Raw genomic sequence first — 18,021 nt, 5'->3', positions numbered from 1 at the left:
AAGGACAGTAAAATGTGTGGAGAATCCTCAGGAGGTTATGGAATATTATAAAAATATATTTTCAGAATTACAATATTAATTATTCAATTGGAAGAAGTTAGTCGCCAAAAAAATCTATAGTTAATCCACCTGAAAGACAAAAAATGAGACAGATATGGGGTGTAACTACTTAAGAGGATATTTGGGAGAAAGCGTAACATAAATGTGCGTTTTGTGTTTATTATCAACGCCCGCATTTTTAAAAAGGCGTATTATCAGTCACCTGTCACCAATACAGTTTAATCATGTTTCTTTAGTTAAAGCTATTAAATTTTTTTTTTTTTTTTACCAAGGATGACAAACAGTAAATCTAACATCAGAACTAACAAAAGGATGATTCCCAAACAGCTGCTGCCTATTCCAAATCTTTTCAGTTTCCAACCCAGAACAATCTTGTGGCTGAAGCTGCGGCTGCCTTATGAACACATTCTTACTAATAAACCACGTGAACCAGAATACACTGACAAGATAAACTAAACCAGCATCCTATTCATGTATGACAGCTATTGTTAACTCCTGCAACAATTATTTGTCCTTGAGTTTAATTTGATTTCTGAATATTGTCTGATGTCTGCTGCACATGCCGTCCATGAACTAATGGTAAACACTACTTTAAAATGAAATGTGTCTCATTAGAAGAAAGAGGAGTGACTGAAAGTCCTCTTAGAAGAATCTTTGGAGTTGCTGCGGTGTGTGAAGATTGCCGTATTCAAAAATTTCAGGAACTGTATTGATTATAACATACATTTTGTAAGTGACTTTTTAATACAAGAGAGGAGATAGAAATGTTTTCTTCTTAATTAACTAGATCTGGAAAACATACATCTGAAATAACTTTCCTCCTCCAGGTCTAATAAGGAAATAAGCTAGTTTGACGTGAGTATTGTTATTTTCTTATTGTTTCTTTATTTTCCAGTTACTTTTTAGAACCTGGGTTATAAGGTCAGCTAACTTGTTAGCTCTGTTGCCTTGCAGTGAGAAGCTCAGTTTGTTTGCCATCAGCTGCTGCTCACCTGTATTGTACAGTCACAGACATTGTAACTGTTTGTGTGGATTAAGTATCCCTGCACAGGAATGTATCTTACCTAATATACTTAGCAAACCCCGGTAAGTGTTTACTCAATGTTGTTTCAAAGATTGCATTGCTGGAATTCCTGTTTTGCCTCACCACTACCTGAATATGTCAGGCAGCCACTGCTGTGTGTGTGTAGATCATTAAACTTTCATTTACTTTTATTTATGTGTATCTGGAGTTTGCTTACAGTGGACTGTTTTATTTTATGGATACCAATAATTAAATTAGACATACTTTGAATAAGTCTGATGCTAAATGGCAGAATATTTGTAACAGGATGTTACAAATATTCCTTCCTTCCTTCCTTCCTTCCCAGTTCAACTTTAATCCTAATTATAAACACAATAAGTAACACATAATGAGTCAGGAAATGTGTTGTGAAACTGAAACTCTTGCTTGTCCCTGCAGGTTCGCCTCCTGGAGATTATCTCCAACGATGCTCATTCCGGTTCAGGTTATACATTCAGCTTTTTAATAGAAATAATCGATAAAATAATGTTAGTGCTATGATAACACTCGTTTTACAGGGATATACGTGGCTTTGTAAAAGTATTTAAACCACACAACGCTGCTCTGTGAAGATGTTGGAGAACATTAGTCTAGGTAGTTATGTCTAAAGAAAATTATATGATGAAAAATATTTTTTGTCACGCAATACCTGCATTATATGGATACATTGATAGCGCATGGAGTAAAATATCTTAAGCCTTTTCTTTTGTAGTTTTGATTATTGTAGCTTACAGAGAATGAAAACCCAAAACTGGGTGTATCAGAGAATTAGAATATTGTGGAAAAGTTAAATGTTAGTGAGCCCATTTAATTCTAAACATGTTCTCTGTGGGTCGGTAGAACGAGCACCAAGTGCTGTATCCAAACATGTTGGTAGAAAGTTGAGTGGAAGGAAAAATGTGTGGTAGAGAAGGGTGCTAACACTAAACATACAATCAGGACAATAGAAGGGGTGCCAAACTCATCTTCATTGACCATGACTATCCTCAAAGGGCCACTTGTAACAAAATCACCAGTTAGCAAATAGTTAAAATATTAGTGTCTGTGTGTCAGAAAATGATAAAATCGCATCCATCTGTAACATATTTTAACAATAATGTAATTTGGTCCTATACAGTTGAAAACTGGTTGGACTTGACTGATAAAATAATATTTAAGCGTGTAGCTGTTGTCTTAAAACTTCAATTCATGTGGCCCTCTAAATTGTAGAGGGCCTCATTAACAGCTGTGGTGGGCCGGATTTGGCCCGCGGGCCTTGGGTTTGACACCTGTGGAATACCTGACTCACATTTAATCCCAAATAAATCACACCACCACTGAGGCTTACGGCTTTAACATGAGAACATGGGAAAAAAAAGGGAATTGAAAGGCTCAGTCAGATTAATAACAGGCGTTAAAGCGGGACTGTCTCTTTAAGAGCTCTGCAGCTGAGGCAGCCTGCTGTTTGCTAAACCAGTGGGACGACTAACGGATTTCTTACTGCGCTGACCTTAATATGACTGAGGCGAAACTAATTCGTGCTGAAACAAAACAACTCCGGAGTGAGTGTGTGTGTGTGAGTGTGAGTGTGTGTATGTGTGACAGCAGAACCCTCCAGCACAGACACAGGCAGGCAGGGGGAGCGAAGGGCGTTCCCTTCGAAGTGACGGTCCAGTTCTCTGATATCATTTAACGTGGAAAATTCGCCAGATGCTCAATGAATGAAGATTATAATCCACTTTCATGGCTGACTGGGTGTTTTATGCAAAGCTTTTCCTTTCTTTTTTTGTGCATAAAGTTCCAGTCACATTATCATATTCATGTTCTGACTTAATACTTCAGGAAAGATGGAGGGAAGAGTGGAGTTTTCAAGCTGGAGCTCATGATTCCTTAAAATCACAAAGAAAGAAATTCAAAAAAAAAAAAAAAAAGTGGAAAAGAAATATTTTAAAAATAGTTTAATTACAAACTCTGTCAACAAATTGTCATAAATAAGGAAAATAATAAGTTATGCTGAGTGATGAGAAGCGGACCATCTGCTGTGAGGGGGTTTGGGGGCGTCAGCCGGACTGGGACAGCTGAACTAAATCCCACTGCACCAGCTGGGAGAATTAAGCCTGGATGAAATAATGGGAAGACCTTCAGCTGAGGACAAAACCGTCTCCCAACGGGAAGACAAATGGATCCTCCGGTTGCATTTCTTAGAAGACGTCGTCCGTTGAGAGTCGGCGCCAGGATTTCATTTCTCTAAATGAAACAACAAAAACAAACATCTTCAGTCACTTTCTTTCCTCTCAGAGTCCTTAACGGCCGTCCTGGAAGTGAAAACTCACACGCTGTTGCTGCTGGGGATGACGGTCTCCCGGTGCGGCTTGGTCCAGCTGAACCTCCGGAACAGAGCGGGCAGCCTGAGGCGCGCCGGGGCCGGGCGCCAGGAAACCCTGAGGAGAGGGAAGACGGGGCAGGAGTTGAGCTTCCTGTGGCTGCAGAGCTCAGGCGCTAATGGGACGTCTGCAGCTCAGCGCCTCGGTATGTGAGGAATTCCTACGTTCATTCCTGAAGGCGCTCAGACGCTCGCACAGGCCTGCAGCTAGCGATCGATTCAGTAATCGATTATTCTGACGATCGATTGGATTTTTTAAAAAAAATGGCCCGTTCTGCAGATTTTTCAGAAAACAACTTCAACCTTCTTTTTTTTTAAACAATAGTAGAAATACATTAAAAGATGCAAATAAATAAACAATTCAGTTCATTTTAAAATAAAAACAAACATGTTCTTGCCTAAAATGTAACAATGTAGCATTCCGTTAGCGTATGTTTGATTATTTGTAGCAAACGATGCGTCTGCTGCTGAAACATTCTTCTAACATCAACATGTGAAAACTTTAACCCTTCTACGCAACTTAACATAGTTTTGTTGTTGTTGTTTTTTTTTTTACCTAATTTGAACCAGATAAATATAAAATGATGTCATATGAGGAGTTGTGGTTAGAACATATTTACAAAGTTGTTGTTTTTTAATCACAGATTCAAAATGTATATTTTTTGTACAGTTGTTACTTAATTACTCTGAGTTGTTCTTTCTGCAGTCGACCGCTTTAACGAGGCTCCAGTTAACGATTGATCACTACTAAATTAGTTGCTGTTTAGTTCAATAATCGATTCCTCGCGATTAATCCGATTAATTGTTCCAGCCCTTCAGCTGGATAAACGCCTGAAGTGTGTTTTGTTCCCAGAAACAAGCCCCCATATTTATGTTTATGCCATCTCTGTGTGGCGTCGGGACAAAAACGGTTATGGAAAATCTAATTTCCGGGAAGTAAAAATAGACTCGCTTTCCAGTTAAACATTAGTGTTTCTTTTCATGAACCCACCACTCGGCCTGTAATGCGGGCTGCTGTTTAGCCTCCATCCTCTGCACTGTCGCTCTTCGTTTCTGTCCATCCTCCTCCTCCTCCTTCTCCTCCTCCTCTTCCACCACTGCGGCCTCTTGTATCCGCTCCCACAGCTCCAGGTCGACCCACAGGGCCTCCTGCAGGCTGCGCTCCGGCCCTATGCAGGTGACCCGGCGGCACAGCGGGCAGGACACGGCCAGGTGCCCGCTCCTCAGCCGGGATATCGTCTCCAGGCACGGTTGGCAGAAGGTGTGCCTGCAGTGGAGCAGCCGGGGTATCCGGTCCATGCGGGAGTACGGCAGGAGGCAGACGCTGCACTCGCCATCCTCACACAGGACCATCGTCAGGCGCACACTGGGAGTTTTTCCTCCTTTTGCTGCTGCGGTGAATAATAATAATAATAATAATAATAATAGTAAATCCCTGAGGGTGATCTGAAAGGCTTCCAACGATGTGTCAAAGCAGTTAATCTCAAATTCCCACGCTGACTCTCCCTGGAGAATCAAATTATGTATGAATATGTTACTAGAGTGAAGCTGCAAAAATTACAAGCCTTTTTTTAAAAAAAAATCACATTTTCTATTCAACTTCAGCAGATAATAGAAAAATATAACATTCAAATTTCTACAGATATTCAAATTTCTACAGATAAGTCAAACATTAATGAAAAGTTTAGATAGATAGATAGATAGATAGATAGATAGATAGATAGATAGATAGATAGATAGATAGATAGATAGATAGATAGATAGATAGATAGATAGATAGATAGATAGATAGATAGATAGATAGATAGATAGATAGATAGATAGATAGATAGATAGATAGATAGATAGATAGATAGATAGATAGATAGATAGATAGCATTTATTGTCATTGAACAGAATTCAACAAAATTTCCATTGCAGCTCCCGTGCAAAAGGTCAAATATATACAGTATAAATAAACAAACACACAATAATAATAATAACAATATATACAACTAAATTAACTAAAGGCACTCAACCACACCAAAGAAGTAGCAGCAGGTCCAATTATGGCAAAGTAGATTGCTTTGTTAACACATTATTATAAAACATGAATTTAAAAGAGCTCTAAGGAAACAGAAGAGGATGTAATAGGCAAGATAGCATCATGTTATCCTCTCCACAGAATAAAGCTACAGTAATGTCGCCGTACTTACAGCTGAGCTGATTCCGATCCGTCTCGTCTCTTTTTCAGTGTCGCCGCTGTGAACACAGAGAAAGAGCCCGGCTCGGCTGCCGCCTGTCAGGACTGTCTGCGGCGTTTGTGGGGGCGGAACAGGAACGTCTCTCTTTATTTCTACCCGGCCGTAAAGCCCTCCCAACAACAGCTGGGGGAGCAGAGAGGTGGAGGCGCTCTTTGTTCGCCGTTTGACCGAAAGCAGGTGGAGGAATAAGGAAGGGAGGATGGAGGATAGGAGGGGTGTAGATAGAAGGGGAGGAACAACGCTATATATACATATATCTATATAGATATAGATAGATGACATGTTATGTAAAAGATGTGTATATACAGCCAGATGGTAAGGAATTGTTTAAAGATAAACCAGAAAAAAATAAATAAAAAAATTGGGCTCGTCCGGGATTTGAACCCGGGACCTCTCGCACCCAAAGCGAGAATCATACCCCTAGACCAACGAGCCACAGGAAAGACGAAGTCCGATCACGATTTTGTACCTGTGACGGAGACATGCAACAACTATGCTGGATGGGTTACATCAAAATGCCGTGATTCACTCTTTAAATTAATTTCTTCACCCGAAAAGACCAGCAGAAATGAAATGGTGCCGTCTTGGACGTTTCCTGTCGACCATGTTTCGGTTGGTGACGCGCCAAGTGGGGCTACCGGTATTTACCAGTATTTAGTCGTGTAGAAATACTTAGTGAGTACCCGTAAACAAACCACAACTCCCTACAGCAATCTCTGAGTAGATGAGCAAAAATAAACGTGCCGTACATAACTGCTGCAAGCAGTAGCAGACGCCTGTGTCTGTTTCATTCTCAGAATCGAATGAAAAACCGAGCCAACAGGCACGCAATGGCGAAAAGTCGAAATGGCCGGCGAAGCAGCCCCCCAACCCATTGGATCAGAATAAAGGGTATCAATTTTTAAATCTTTCAAAAGATTATGTTTTTCAGGATTTTAGTATTTTGCCTCTGTGTGCACCCGTATGTCATAAGAACGCCTAACAACAAAGGAACAAATGGTGCATATTACATCTACAGAAACGTGGGGCAGAGATAAACGAAACGGAAAAGCAATTATAAAACTAGTTGTAAAATAAGGGCTCGTCCGGGATTTGAACCCGGGACCTCTCGCACCCGAAGCGAGAATCATACCCCTAGACCAACGAGCCACGTGTTCAACTGTCCGGCACAATGCAAATTATACCAATAAATACAGTAATGTTGTATGACTTATATGTATTCATAGTTATGTAATACCTTGCATACCTCATACCCTATCATTAAATTTACAGTACCTTCCTATTTAGACGAGCCATGAGCGCCATCTGAAACTAGAAAACAGTGGCTTCGGTTAGGTTGACGTACAACGTGCTGAGGTCACAGTATGGGGGCGGAGTTACCACAGGAAGTTCATTGTACTCAAAGGAGTGAAAGGCGGCATAAGTGCTGTTACGGATGTAAACAAATATCCTTGGCCGGACTAACTTAGCTTCTGCCGCTAGTAAATCACCGTATGAAGCTCAGTGTTTTACCCGCAGCGCCTGGCCTCAGATCGGTCCTTTCCGTTTCTTTAGCAGCTGTGTGGAAGCGTCGTTGTTGCCCCGTTCAGTTGGGTGGCGGTAGAGGCGGTGTAACGTTCAGGATTTCACAAGCTGTTTTGTTGTCAGCCGGTGGAAGACATGAGGAGCCTTTAGGTTAACACCTCTAGAGAAGACTTTACCCACAAGAAGCACACACACAAAAAAACCTGATCCAGATGGAGGCTTCTCTTGATTCAACGCGGAACACTAACTTTAGGTAACATCAAACTGAATTAGAACGTGAATGTTGTATTTTACTGGCTCTAACAGACGTGCTTTCATCTGGTCTGTGTGCTGTAGTTCTGTCCTGTCGTCATGCGAGCCAGAGCTCCAGGAACTGATGAAACAGATCGACATCATGATCAGCCACCAGAGGAGGGAGTGGCAGGTTGAGAAGCATTTCCTGGAGGTCAGGGTGAAGAATGGAGAGGAGGGCCTTCTAACCTCCAAAAACATCATTGAGCGGAGGGACCTGGAGGTGAAGTGAACAGGCCTAGAAAACTTTTTCCTCAAAGTATCCAAATTATTGCATGAGGAGTTTTGTTCAAGGGGTTTCGTTTGCAGATTGGAGTACTTCAAAAACAGCTGGAAGAAATCCTGAGAAGTCGCCAAGAGGCAGTTGCGAAGTACGAGCAACAGCTGCAGAAACTCCGAGAAGAGGTGAGACATCTTGAAGCAAACAGTCCAAGTGTTCATCTGTGAGACCGTCTGTTTTTTGTTTTTTTTCCTTCTCCTCGGATGCATTAAAAGTTCGACTGAATGATTGTAGACGTGCTTACAACGGGATGTTAGAGCCACTGAAGATAGAAAAAGAAAGAGGAGCACATTTTGAAATTCGGTTATTTTTCTCAAAAATGTCTCCGTTTCAAAGGTTTGAACTTTTTTAACCTTTATGATTCAGACATTTGCACATTTTATCTAGAAAATTCCTGAGATCAATCTAAAACAAAAAATTGTTCTTATTAACAATGACCGTAACACGCTGTTGTTCTTTCAGCTGGACCTTTTAAAGGGAAGTTACCAAAAACTCCAGCGCAAACAGCTCAAGCAGACAAGCGGAGGAGCAAAAGAGTCAGACCAGTTGAAGGTAACATTCCTGCATCTCCATTTGCGTTGCTTACATCGGACCCAGCAGTAGCACTGGTGGCAGTGTAGATAACCCTGCTGGTTGCTGCAGGAGTACCAGCGGCTCTCTGCGGAGTGGGAGCAGCAGCGGGCGCAGTACCAGAAGCAGCTCACCACCCTGGAGGCTGAGAATAAGAGCCTGACTGAGGAGATCTCGCACATTAAGGTAACCGAACCAGAGAGAGAGAGAGACGTAAACCTGGAAGCGGTCGTTCGTCACCGTGCCGCGTTTTGTTCCCAGAGCGCACCGTGGCGGGTGGAGCAGGAGCACATGGAGTGCTGCTCGGAGGTGCAGCATCTGGGTGCTCTGCTGGAGAAGGCCCGCAGCAGCCTGCTGTCCCAGGAGATGGAGCTGGAGCGCCTGAGGCCCTGTGAGGCCCTGCTGGGAGCCTCACAGCCACAGCAGGTCAGCATGGGGGGGAGAGGGGGCACATTCAGCCGCTTGTACACAGAGGTGGGCAGAGAGCCAAAGATTATACTCGTGTAAGAGTAGCACTACTTTCAAATATTTTTAAATATTTTTACTCAAGTAAAAGTAAAAAGAAATTATTCAAGCAATTGGTAAAATGTTTACTCAGTGATTGAGTAACGGATCAAATTATCCATCGTTTAATATTTACAAATGACATCATCAGACGAACCAAAATATAAAGTGAAATGGAAAATAGTTGTTTTTTTTAAGGACCAAAATGACAATAATTCATATTAGTAACAAAAAATAATGTTTCCAAATCAGTTTCTTTCATTATTAAACTTATGAAACTTTGGTGAAATTTTGTTTTCCATTCTGTGGAAAGTCCAGAAATTTTAGTCAAGAAAGAGTAAAAATACTTCATGATAAAATTGTTCAAAAAGTAAAAAGTGCAGCGTAGTAAAAATAATCGTCGCCAACAGTAGTCAGACCGTCACATCACAAACCCAAACCTACATAAAATCATGTTTTATTGGGATTTTATATCAACCAGTCAAGTTTATTTAAGTAGTACATTTCAGCAACAAGGCAGCTCAAAGTGCTCTATGTCATAAACACATCACTTCATAGCATTTTGTCAAGTGGCATCATCCACAAACATCAAATATGTTGGTCAGTGTTTCATTTATTGCTGTTAAAGTTGCATCAGTTGAACTCATTGAAGTCCCGTGTTAACAGACGTGACCTCTCTGTCCTGCAGCTGCGGTCAGACGAACCGGACGCCTCAAGGGGACCTGACCAGGATCAGCAAAGACGTGGAAATGAAGCCGTCAGACTCAGACAGTTGCTCCACGCTAAAGACCAAGTCATCCGGTGGGCGGACGTTTTAAAAGCTCTCTCCTCTGCTGGATGCAACGCTGTGCCTTCCGCACAAGGGGGCGCTCTGACCTCACTGTGGGCTGCTTGGTGTCGTTGTCGTTCTGCAGCTCTCTGGAGGACTGCCTGGCCGCTCAGGGCTGCACCGGCGTGGAGGTCATCAGGAAGGACCTGGAGAAGATGGCCGACAAGCTGCAGGGTGCTCGGGCCGGCGAGGCGAACCTCAGGGCGGAGGTGACATGTCTGAAACAGAGGTGGGTGACTGCTGGCGTCATGTTAAAGGAAAACAAGAACGCATCACGATAAGTACGACAAGTATCATCAGCAACAATTGGAATTGTTGTTGATTACAGCTGAAAGTGGACAAACACTTTATTATATATACTTATAGTTTTTCCCACAACTTTGCATAAAACTTTGGTTTTCCGCCAATGCTCTTTCACGATGGTTTGTGTTGAGATAACGAGTTAATTTCCCGATGGTTGTCTCTAGATTTATTCTATATCGAGAGAAAAAAGCGAGCTTCTGCAACGTCCGTACTTTTTTCATTATGATGTACACTTTTTAAATTCCCACAAATACTTTTGGCGATGACTGTATTTCATAAATTTATGATCAGCTGATGAAGGATTGTATTGTATACATATTATCGTTTTTTTCTCCACTATTAATATAAATCCATCAGGCTTTTACCTCTTCCTGCCCTATAATCAATTTATTTTCTTAATATCTTTGATTTGTGTTATAATTGTGCAAATTAAGCTAAACTTCCCTGTGCTTCCTCTCGCCTGAACGCAGAATGGAGAGCATGAGCCGACAGCTAAAGGATCAAACAAAGGTGGAGAAAGAGCTGAGAAACGTAGCGGCAGACTTTGACAACTCGGTCGCTGAAAGCAAAAAGGTGAGCGTTCGTTCGTTCTGCTTTGTTTTCCTTTTTTTCCCCACCGCCTCCGTGTGGAGTCGCCCCTCACATGTCCGGAGTCGCCCTCCCCCCCCGCAGCTCCGGGAGGAGCTGGAGACGGCGCGGCAGACCCACAGCGCCGAGGTGGAGGGCGTGAGGAGGGAGGTGTCGAAGCTGACCGGCGAGCTGCACCAGCGCGACGTGTCCATCTCGGCGCTCAGCGGCTCCTCGGCCAGCATCCAGCAGCAGCTTCGCGGCGAGGTGCAGCGGGCGGCGGAGGCAGCCACGCAGCTCAAGGTCAGTTTGGGACCATGTGGTTCGGAAACGTGCGTGAAGAGAAAAGAAAAGAACCTGGAGGAACTTTTTTTTTTTTTTTTTTTTTTCTGTTACAAATATCTGAAAAGTGTGGCGGGTTTTTGTATTCAGCCTCAGCTTTCCACACCCGTAGATGGACGATATTTCCTCGTTCGTCTCTTAAAACACAATCCCAGATAGCAACTGTTTTCAAGTGATGCCCTCGATTATCAAAAGGAGTTAGTTCAACTTTGACTGGACCGTTGAAATACATGAGTGTTGTTCGATCTGGATCTGGCCAGGGTGTTTATTCTCACTGTCCTGCTGGACGGTGAACCTCCATTCCAGTCTCAAGTCTTTTGCAGCCTCTAACTTTAACTAAACCCATCTCCCCACTCTGACCAGCTTCCTCATGCCTGGTGAAGAAAATCATCCCCACAACATGATGCTGCCACCACCAGGTGTCACATTTGGAATGTTGTGTTCAGGGTGACGAAGGCTTTTTCTGCTAGGCCACAAAATTTTGGCTTCATCCGACCAGAACAGAGAACGTTCTTTGACAACGTTTCTACTTGTCTCCTGTTTCACCCAACTGATAATGGAGCTTTTTATCAGGACTCCATCCTTCATTTTACCAGTTTATCTGTCTGTCCAACCAACCGACAGGTCAGTCGGTCAGTGAGTGTCTATCTATTCTAGCTAGCTATCTCTATAATGGAGAATGGCCAATACTTACCTGAAAAATCGTTCATTATCTACGTCTGAAAATGTTCTCTATAAAAGTCATTATCCAGTCTTGGTAGGTTTGCTTTATTGACATTTTCATCCTGCTGTCAGAAGCAGTGACGTGCGGTCAGAATAGTTTTTGCCCTCCAGCGTTGACCGCATGCGCGAAATTTCCTTATGTAAACAATAACAAGCAGGGGGTCTATATTTGAAAATCTGATTATGATTAAATCAGTGCCTCACCAGCTATGAACCTCACCGCACGTCACTGGTCAGATGAGGGATTAAATGGGCATCAGAGTATATGGGGCTCAATGCAAATGAATGCCACACTTTACAGATTTCTTCTGTTAAAGAGGACCAGATGTGAGAGGCTCTCACGTTTTTCAAGACCAAATGTTTAACCTTTCTGCTGGGTTTAGTGAAACCACCCGGATTCTTTCCTCTCCCGTTACTCAGATGACTCAGGCGCAGCTGGAGACTCTGCAGGCCGAGAACAAGCAGCTGAAAGGTCTGCTGCAGACGCTCCAGTCCCACTCTCCCAAGGTTTGTCTCTTAGGATTCATCACCCAACAGCAACTAAGACAGGGTGACCGCACATCCTTAAAAAGTCTTAAATTTCTGCATCTAAAATCAAGATCTGAAAGTGTTTTTAAATTTCTTTTAAAAATCTTGATTGGCCTTAAATACGTTTAAGTGCGGTCTTAAATCTTGTTGGGGCAGGACTGTTATCTCTTGCATATTCCGTGTAGTTTATTTTCAGGCAAATATTTGAGTCGCACACAGACATCTTCATTCCGTCTTGTGGCTTGAAGTCGTTGAGGCTAGCGCTAATTACCTGCTAATATTGTGTTTTTATTGTTTGTAATGTATTTAATTGTGGTAGCACCTTTATTTAGCGCATGATGTCCGAGACAAAATTCTAGCCTACTTATCTAGCTATCTAGCTATCATACCCTTTTAGCTATTATACTCTTGCTAGCTAGCTAACTATTTACACTTACACTATGAAAGTTTCATTGGTAAGTGAAAATGTATCTTCAGTTGCCACCCATACGAGGCCTGGTGCGTTCTGTGCAAAAAAAGATACTATTATATATAATATGTGATTTTCTTTTGTACATTTCTGTCGCGATGCAGAGATTAAATTTCATTAATGGTCTTAAAAAGTCTCAAATTTAAGTCAGTGAAACCTGCAGAAAACCTGTCAGATCCTTCTCCTTAAAGTCAGTTCTGCGCTTTCTTGGTTGTGTTGCTCATCCGTCGATCCGCCCGTCTCTCCCCAGGGGGATGAATCCTCTGCTGCGTTACTGCAGCAGCGCTACTTGACCTCCATAAGCAGCCTGGAAGAGGAGAACCGGCAGCTGAGGCAGGCGCTCGCCAAGCACCACGTGCAGCTGGACGCTCAGGATGAAACGGGTCCGGAGAGGAACCAACACGTCGAGCTCAGCCACACCACGATGACGGCGCAGGTGGATCCTGGTCCGGAACGGTAGGTGGTGCGTCCGCATGGGAACAGAAGCACCTCCACGGCGAAACGCTCTGAACGGCTGTCGTTGCAGGACTCAGCCCGCTAGCTATGACAGAAAGATCCAGAAGATTCAGAGGCTCTTTAAAGAGCTTCAGGACTTTCCAAAGTCTTCCAACGAGCCGCCTGGCAGAGAGCACAAAGACAGCCAGCTGCACTCCTCTTCATCTTCCTCCTCTTCCACCAGCAGCCCTGGACTGAGCAGAGGAAGCTCAGCCACAGCCCTCACTCCACACAGACTTGCTGCTGAGGGCCAAAACTCTGGCCCTGAAAACTGTCTGACCTCCAGGTCCAGAGGTCCAGAGGTGAGTTTTCTTCCATGACCGAGCTGCACTCAGGGGCCACAGGGTTCGTACGTCTGTCTGCCTGAAATCCTTGAAAACACTTGAATTTCAATTCGATGTTTTCAAGGTTTGGAAAGTTCTTGATTTCTGTGTAAAGTCCTTGAACGTGTTTGATATTCAAGCTGCCCAGTTTTGTAATAAAGTGCAATCTAGCTTTTGAATTAAAGCTTAAATTTGGAAAACGTTATTTACAGTTGGAACCAGATATTTTTCTACACCTGATTAAAAGGCCATTTTTCACCAAAATCTAATTTTAAATTGCTTTTAAGTGGGGTGAGTTTTTATTTGGACTTCTGTATTCAGTGGACTCAGAGTCTATAAACGATTTTTTGGTATGTTAAGTTTAGCGACCCAAAAAACCATCACAAAGAAATACGGCAGTTAAAGCAAAAACGTTCCATCCCTTCATGACTGGCAGCAGATCAAATATGGATTATAAATACATTTATTGAGGTAAAATGTCCAGAATTTGTGACTCTGTACTAGTTTTATTGGAATTTGTTATTTAAATGTGACATCTGTTCGCCAGACCTCCTATTTTTTATTCTATTTTATTTTGTGTGTGTAATGTTATGTTAAGAAACACATGGAAAAAAGCAAAATAAAAAGTTGTTATAATTTTAGCTTAGTTTGACCCTTCTGTAAAATGTCGACTACTTTCAGGAGACATTATTAACTGTAATAAGTGATCTCATGTAATAGTGAATTGAAGCTTGCTTTCTTTGGCTCATTTGTGTTGTTTTCGTTTCCAAAAGTGGGATTCCGAAAGTTTGAAAACTCACCTTGAACTGCTCTATAAGTACTTGAACCATGACTGTAGGTGTTTGTGCTCCTCTCCACCAGGAGGCGCTGTCCCCTACACGCAGCGCAGTGTCTCGTTTCCTGGCGGAGGAGAGCCTGTGGTCCAACGAGCTGCGACTGAAACTAGACAGCCACATCCGCGGCATGAAGGAGAACAACTTCAGGACGGTGTCCAGGTTCCTGGCGAGCGGCTCGGGAGCGCGCTCCGGCTCTGCGCCGTGACTCCGCCCTTCTGCCTTAACATAGCTGATAAACGGTACCAAACAGGTGTTTGTGACTCTGCTGATTCGTTACTCATCACCTGCTCATGGTTTCACGAGTGTTGAACGCACCGTTTCCTAATTTACTACACATTTTGGCGTATTGAAAATCACAAGATTGCTGACATTTGCGTCACATGACGGAAGCGTGCGTCACTTCTGACTTTGGACAGCTTGTCTGTTTGCGATGAACGGCGTGGTCTTGGCAGGATACGTTGCCGTGACGTCCTCTCGTCCTGTCTCTTTTCTTTGAATTCGTATTTAAGGATCAGCTGACCACCTTGTGATGAACTCTCACTGCTCTCTGAGAGCCTTCGAGTTGTTGAATAATTGTTACCTAAACGAATCAGAAAGTAGGCCATGCTGCTGGCACTTGGAGCCACTTTAAGCACTGAGCATGCTGAGGTGAGTAAATATGGGCATCAAATGGCATTTAATCAACCAGTAATATTACTGTGAAAACATTGCACTGGGATATCATATATTGTATTGCAAATGTTCAATATTAGTATGACAAATGCTAATATTGGCGTAGATGTATTGATGTGCGATGTTGCTAAGATGATGGGATTTACTCGCTTCTCATTTCTGAGACTTTGAACTCTCCTGATTTGCCCTCTTTGTAGAAATCCCTCTGGTCAGGATCTTCATTTCAGACCATCAGTTCAAGTTTTCATAAATCAAAATCCCGCTGTGCACGTGTAAAACGATCGAGATTTCTACAGTACGTCAATCAGATTTCTTGAGAACGCGTTCGGTGTCATCTTTGGGAAAAGCCAATCTTTTTGCCAGGTCTATCTTGTGTTTCGAGGACAGTTGCTGTCCCCAGGTCCAACCGGCGTCACAGCCGCCCACTCTGCAGCTCGTCCAGCGCAGGAATGTGCGCGCCATGCCAGCGCTGACATAAAGCCTCCCCCTGCAGCCCGCTCCGTCCTCATCATTAGAAACCTGGTGGAATGTTAATGTCGACCATGTGGACGGCTGAGAGGCCAGCGGAGCCGTATCCAGATGCATTTTTATAGCTTTGTTTTAAATCAGAGACACATTGGAAGAATGGAAATAAACTGAGGAGGGAAAAAAACAAACAAAAGAAAGGGAAAAAAAAAAATGTGTTTTGCATTTTTGTATTACAGAGAAGTGGTGGTCGGCTGCTTGCCAGACCTCTGACTTTTCACTTTGATATGTGGTCATGCTTGTTCTGTGAACACCCCCCCCACCCCGTCTCATACACACACACACACACACACACACACACACACACACACACACACACACACACACACACCAACAAACAGCACTAAGGCTGGCGATGCAGGTATTCCTCTGGTTCAGAGGTGCTAAATGTGGAACTTGAGCACTACATGCTAACTAGCATGTGGGCTAATTAGCAAAAACATTAGACTTTGCTTCACAGTAAGGGGTCATTGAACCCCGAGTTCTAATGTTTATGTCATACTCTATAAAGGCTACTTCAAATCAAACCAATGAAATTTGATTAAATGATTAAATGAATTTATCAGTCAACCCTTCTTGTTTGTATTTGTTAGTGTGAACAGGAGTGTACTGAGTACACAACCTTGAGGAACTCCAGAAGAACTCCAGTGTGGTGTAGGTGGAGAGTTTTTTTTTTTCCCAATGTAGACTGACTGCAGTTTCTTCCAGAGAATTCAACATCCAGAGACAAAAGTTTAGGAAAGGAGAATAAATTCCTTTGTTAGTACCATAAAATGCCGAGATAAAATCGATGAACCAGATTCGATTTAACTGAAGTTTGAAAACCCATTTCTTAAAGTAACATAACACGTTGCATAATGTTTTATTTAAATGGTTGACTGCATGAGGCAAAAATATCTATTTCTGCCATGGAAGATGGGATATATGAGGCGAAAATGTTTTATATGGGTTTTATATGCAGGGCCACATTCCAGCAGCAGAGGGAGCTGTAAACTACTCTCATCCAGCCAAAAGCAATGAAGCAACCAGGTCATGTTTGCAGGGTTTTTTTCTTTTGTTTGTTTTTGTTTTTCCCGGCTCGTATCAGGATTTAGGTGTGTTGCCGTTATAAAGCAGGAATGCGTGTCCCATCCAACCCTCTCATAAAATCAATAAAGGAGGGTGTTGGTGGAAATATCGGGTCACGTTATCAATCCATCTTGATAAATTGAGATGTCTGAGGTATTTAGGGAACTTTCCTTATCTTCATAAAGATCATAACTTGTCGTGGGAAAAAGTGAAGATGGATTGTTTGTGTAAATGGTTGACTTATCTCTGCTGAATCGCTCCAGGTTGGTGCAGGTTGGAGGGGATTTTTTTTTCTTTCTTTCTTTTCCTAAACAGACGGGTCAGCTTGCCAGGAAAACAGTCAGCATGAAGGCGCAACCTTGATTCTGTGAGATAACTGGAAACGAGTTGTCAAACTCACAGATGCTCAAAATGCCTTTATAACGTAAAAGATGGAGTTAAGCCCCGGAGCTGGTCGCTGTAAAAGCGTTGCATGGGGCAAACGGTTCGCGCTGAAACAAGTTGTTAAAACTTCTGTCACCAGATAAGTCAATTTACTTATTTCCCCCCCCCCCTCCCCCCAGAATCGTTGCGGTCTGCATGCACTCTTTGTCGCACATTCCATGGTGGGGCCTCAGAGAACGTGCCCGACGTGCCTCGCGTGCGTCTGTCCTACTTCTGCCTCCAACAATGTCCTTTATGGTGAGGGGAGCGTCTCATTGTTCTCCGGGCCGCGCGCACGCTTTGGGACGGTGGGAGGTCGCGGGCGGTGGGCGCAAGTCGCTGATGTACGCGACTCGTGCGACGTCGAGTCGCTTCGGGTCGCGTTTGAAGTCTCTGCAGACTGGAAGGCGCGTTCGACGCTCGGTGCCTAGAGAACGCTGAGCGAAGGAGCCAGGAAAAGAATGCATTCCAGCACACAATGAGTGCATTTACATGTGCAGTGTTGTTTCCCCCCGACTTACAGCACACACTTTACTGTACTGGCCTGTACAGGGGAAGAGAAATGGTGCCACAACCCAACTTTGACACTTCTTTGGCTATTGACGTGCAGGTAAAGAGAATAATGGGTTGGATAGTTTCATGTAAGCAGCCTGAGACTGTTAAATGGTGAGCCTTGCCATCAGCTGCTCTGCTGGTTGATACAAAATGATGGAGTTTCCAGCTGTAACACAATAGTCCCCCTAAACATGTTTTTGGAACTTTTACATTTGCCAAATTCTGGGTTTTCTCCAGTGTAATATAAGCCTGGCGGGCCACCAGGCTTTAGTTGCCTCCCACCAGACTAAGCGATGTTTGTTTATTAAATGGGTAACAGCGACAGTAAAGACGAATGAAGCTAGGTTTATAGCTGACACATTGAACTGGGAGTGAGGGGATGCGCACCAGTTGCGCCGTCGCTGCACCTGCCCGTTGGCCGCATGATAATATCTCCAAATTATGATGACTGTTCATGCACTTCTGA

At 43.2% G+C, this 18,021-nt stretch overlaps 2 protein-coding genes and 2 non-coding genes across 6 annotated transcripts; 1 reads left to right on the top strand and 3 right to left on the bottom strand.

The window, feature by feature from the left end:
* Positions 1–3,047: 3,047 nt before the first annotated feature.
* Positions 3,048–6,097, bottom strand: LOC111609787 (RING finger protein 186-like). 2 transcript variants are annotated; one of them, XM_023340253.1, is made up of 4 exons: positions 5,681–6,097; positions 4,477–4,991; positions 3,436–3,543; positions 3,048–3,349 (listed from the first exon to the last, which is right to left on the bottom strand). In XM_023340253.1, exons 1-4 carry the CDS (start codon positions 6,008–6,010, stop codon positions 3,304–3,306), a joined length of 999 nt encoding a protein of 332 aa, XP_023196021.1. In that variant the 5' UTR covers positions 6,011–6,097; the 3' UTR covers positions 3,048–3,303. The 2 variants fall into 2 exon arrangements, with proteins under 2 accessions (XP_023196021.1, XP_023196022.1); XM_023340254.1 differs by having other exon boundaries at positions 4,477–4,876; positions 5,681–5,891.
* On the bottom strand, positions 6,092–6,163 carry trnap-ugg. The gene has a single exon. It is a non-coding gene; the product is annotated as a tRNA-Pro (tRNA).
* A 642-nt stretch (positions 6,164–6,805) lies between these two features.
* trnap-cgg lies at positions 6,806–6,877 on the bottom strand. Its single transcript has one exon. It is a non-coding gene; the product is annotated as a tRNA-Pro (tRNA).
* A 203-nt stretch (positions 6,878–7,080) lies between these two features.
* Positions 7,081–16,069, top strand: cep63 (centrosomal protein 63). 2 transcript variants are annotated; one of them, XM_005804466.2, is made up of 14 exons: positions 7,083–7,505; positions 7,589–7,766; positions 7,853–7,948; positions 8,286–8,375; positions 8,466–8,579; positions 8,655–8,819; positions 9,586–9,698; positions 9,812–9,955; positions 10,500–10,602; positions 10,702–10,899; positions 12,082–12,168; positions 12,909–13,114; positions 13,185–13,455; positions 14,338–16,069. In XM_005804466.2, the coding sequence occupies exons 1-14, from the start codon at positions 7,465–7,467 to the stop codon at positions 14,515–14,517; spliced, it is 1,986 nt and encodes a 661-aa protein (XP_005804523.1). In that variant the 5' UTR covers positions 7,083–7,464; the 3' UTR covers positions 14,518–16,069. The 2 variants fall into 2 exon arrangements, with proteins under 2 accessions (XP_023196020.1, XP_005804523.1); XM_023340252.1 differs by having other exon boundaries at positions 7,081–7,505; positions 10,500–10,899.
* Positions 16,070–18,021: the final 1,952 nt, after the last annotated feature.

Source organism: Xiphophorus maculatus, chromosome 9, assembly GCF_002775205.1.
Source record: "Xiphophorus maculatus strain JP 163 A chromosome 9, X_maculatus-5.0-male, whole genome shotgun sequence".
Taxonomy (NCBI): domain Eukaryota; kingdom Metazoa; phylum Chordata; class Actinopteri; order Cyprinodontiformes; family Poeciliidae; genus Xiphophorus; species Xiphophorus maculatus.
The sequence above is the reverse complement of the archived record's forward strand: the minus strand, read 5'-3'. Positions and strand labels throughout refer to the sequence as shown.